The following is a 1260-nucleotide window of genomic DNA, read 5'->3' as shown; positions in this document are numbered from 1 at the left end:
CTACGCTGGTGCTCTTCTCAGACGGTACATCACATCACATATTGGGGGCTTAGGAAGCTATATTTACAAACGGAGATGAACAAGTGAAACAAGTGAAAAGCCTAGCATTTCGCTTCCTTTTTGGGCGATCTGAGCACACACACACACACTGAGTTAAAAGCTCACACATACACCTAACACGGACACCGCAAAGTCCCATCTCTGCGTCTATTTGGTAAAGATCATCCCGGTCCCGGTCGCAGTTCGCAGTCAGTTAAAATATCAGTTAATATCAAGTATTGCGCCCGGTTTGCGACCCATTATCACCGTTGAGACAGTTGGGCCCGCTGTTTGGCCTGGCCTGGCCTGGCCCGGAACGTACCGCTCTCCACCGCCTTTACTTCTGCGGACTGCCACCGTCGTCGTGCATGATTTTCTTCTTCAGAATGTTCATGTCGTTCACGTTCTCGAGGAAGGTTTTGTGCGCCGACAACACCTTCACCGTCTCGACGTCCTTTTTTAACTCCTCCATGTCGCGCTTCAGCTTGGCCCGCCGGTTCTGGAACCACGTGATGACCTGCAGAGGCGAACAAATCGGAACCAAATCAGCTGTTGAGTCACGGTCACGGCGGCGACGGCCGATTCAGCATCCAGTGAGCATTTTCGGAGCCCTACCTGCGCATTGGAGAGTCCGAGGGCGGCCGCGATCTCATCCCGGTCCGACGGCGACAGGTACTTCTGGTACAGGAACCGCTTTTCCAGCTCGAAAATCTGATGGTTCGTGAACGCGGTCCGGGATTTTCTCTTCTTCTTTGGCTGCGGCCGGTTGGCGAACAGGTTGAGGTGCGATTGCTCTGCGAAGGGGACGGAAAGAGCCGAAAAGGTTAGTCCGTGGGGGGAATCAATCAATCGACGGAGACGACGCACCTCGGCGTGCTTCAATTTGTTAATTGCAATGCTAAAACTGAAGCCAAACAGCGGCGCGGTGGACGGCGTGGACTTTGAAAGCTCCTGCCAGGAAGCGCTGCCCAATCAAAGGCGCACACCGACGGCCGCGCGATTGAACCTCCGGTCGGTCCCAGCTCTCCTCTTGTCCCTCGGCTCGACCACTTTAGGAGGTCACTCTGTAGCCCTGCGGCTGCGCCTGCGCCGTGCTTTTCGCTCCCGTTTAACGCGGTGCTATAGATCCATAAAGATTTATTGAGATTTAATTTCCCTCCCCGGGAGCGCTGGCCATTTGAGGTGATGCGTTCCCTCCGACGCCATAAACCGACGTGCCAC

The 1260-nt window shown here is 54.8% G+C and overlaps 1 protein-coding gene across 1 annotated transcript; it reads right to left on the bottom strand.

Moving 5' to 3' along the window:
- Positions 1-376: 376 nt before the first annotated feature.
- LOC128276025 (transcription factor LBX1-like) lies at positions 377-833 on the bottom strand (the record flags this gene model as incomplete). The annotated part of the gene is made up of 2 exons (XM_053014494.1): positions 377-556; positions 655-833. Coding segments are annotated over 2 exons (359 nt in total), but the record flags the coding sequence as incomplete, so codon positions are not given.
- Between the last annotated feature and the right edge of the window lie 427 nt (positions 834-1260).

Source organism: Anopheles cruzii, unplaced genomic scaffold, assembly GCF_943734635.1.
Source record: "Anopheles cruzii unplaced genomic scaffold, idAnoCruzAS_RS32_06 scaffold00319_ctg1, whole genome shotgun sequence".
In the NCBI taxonomy this organism is placed as follows: Eukaryota; Metazoa; Arthropoda; class Insecta; order Diptera; family Culicidae; genus Anopheles; species Anopheles cruzii.
This window is presented reverse-complemented; position numbering and strand designations above follow the sequence as displayed.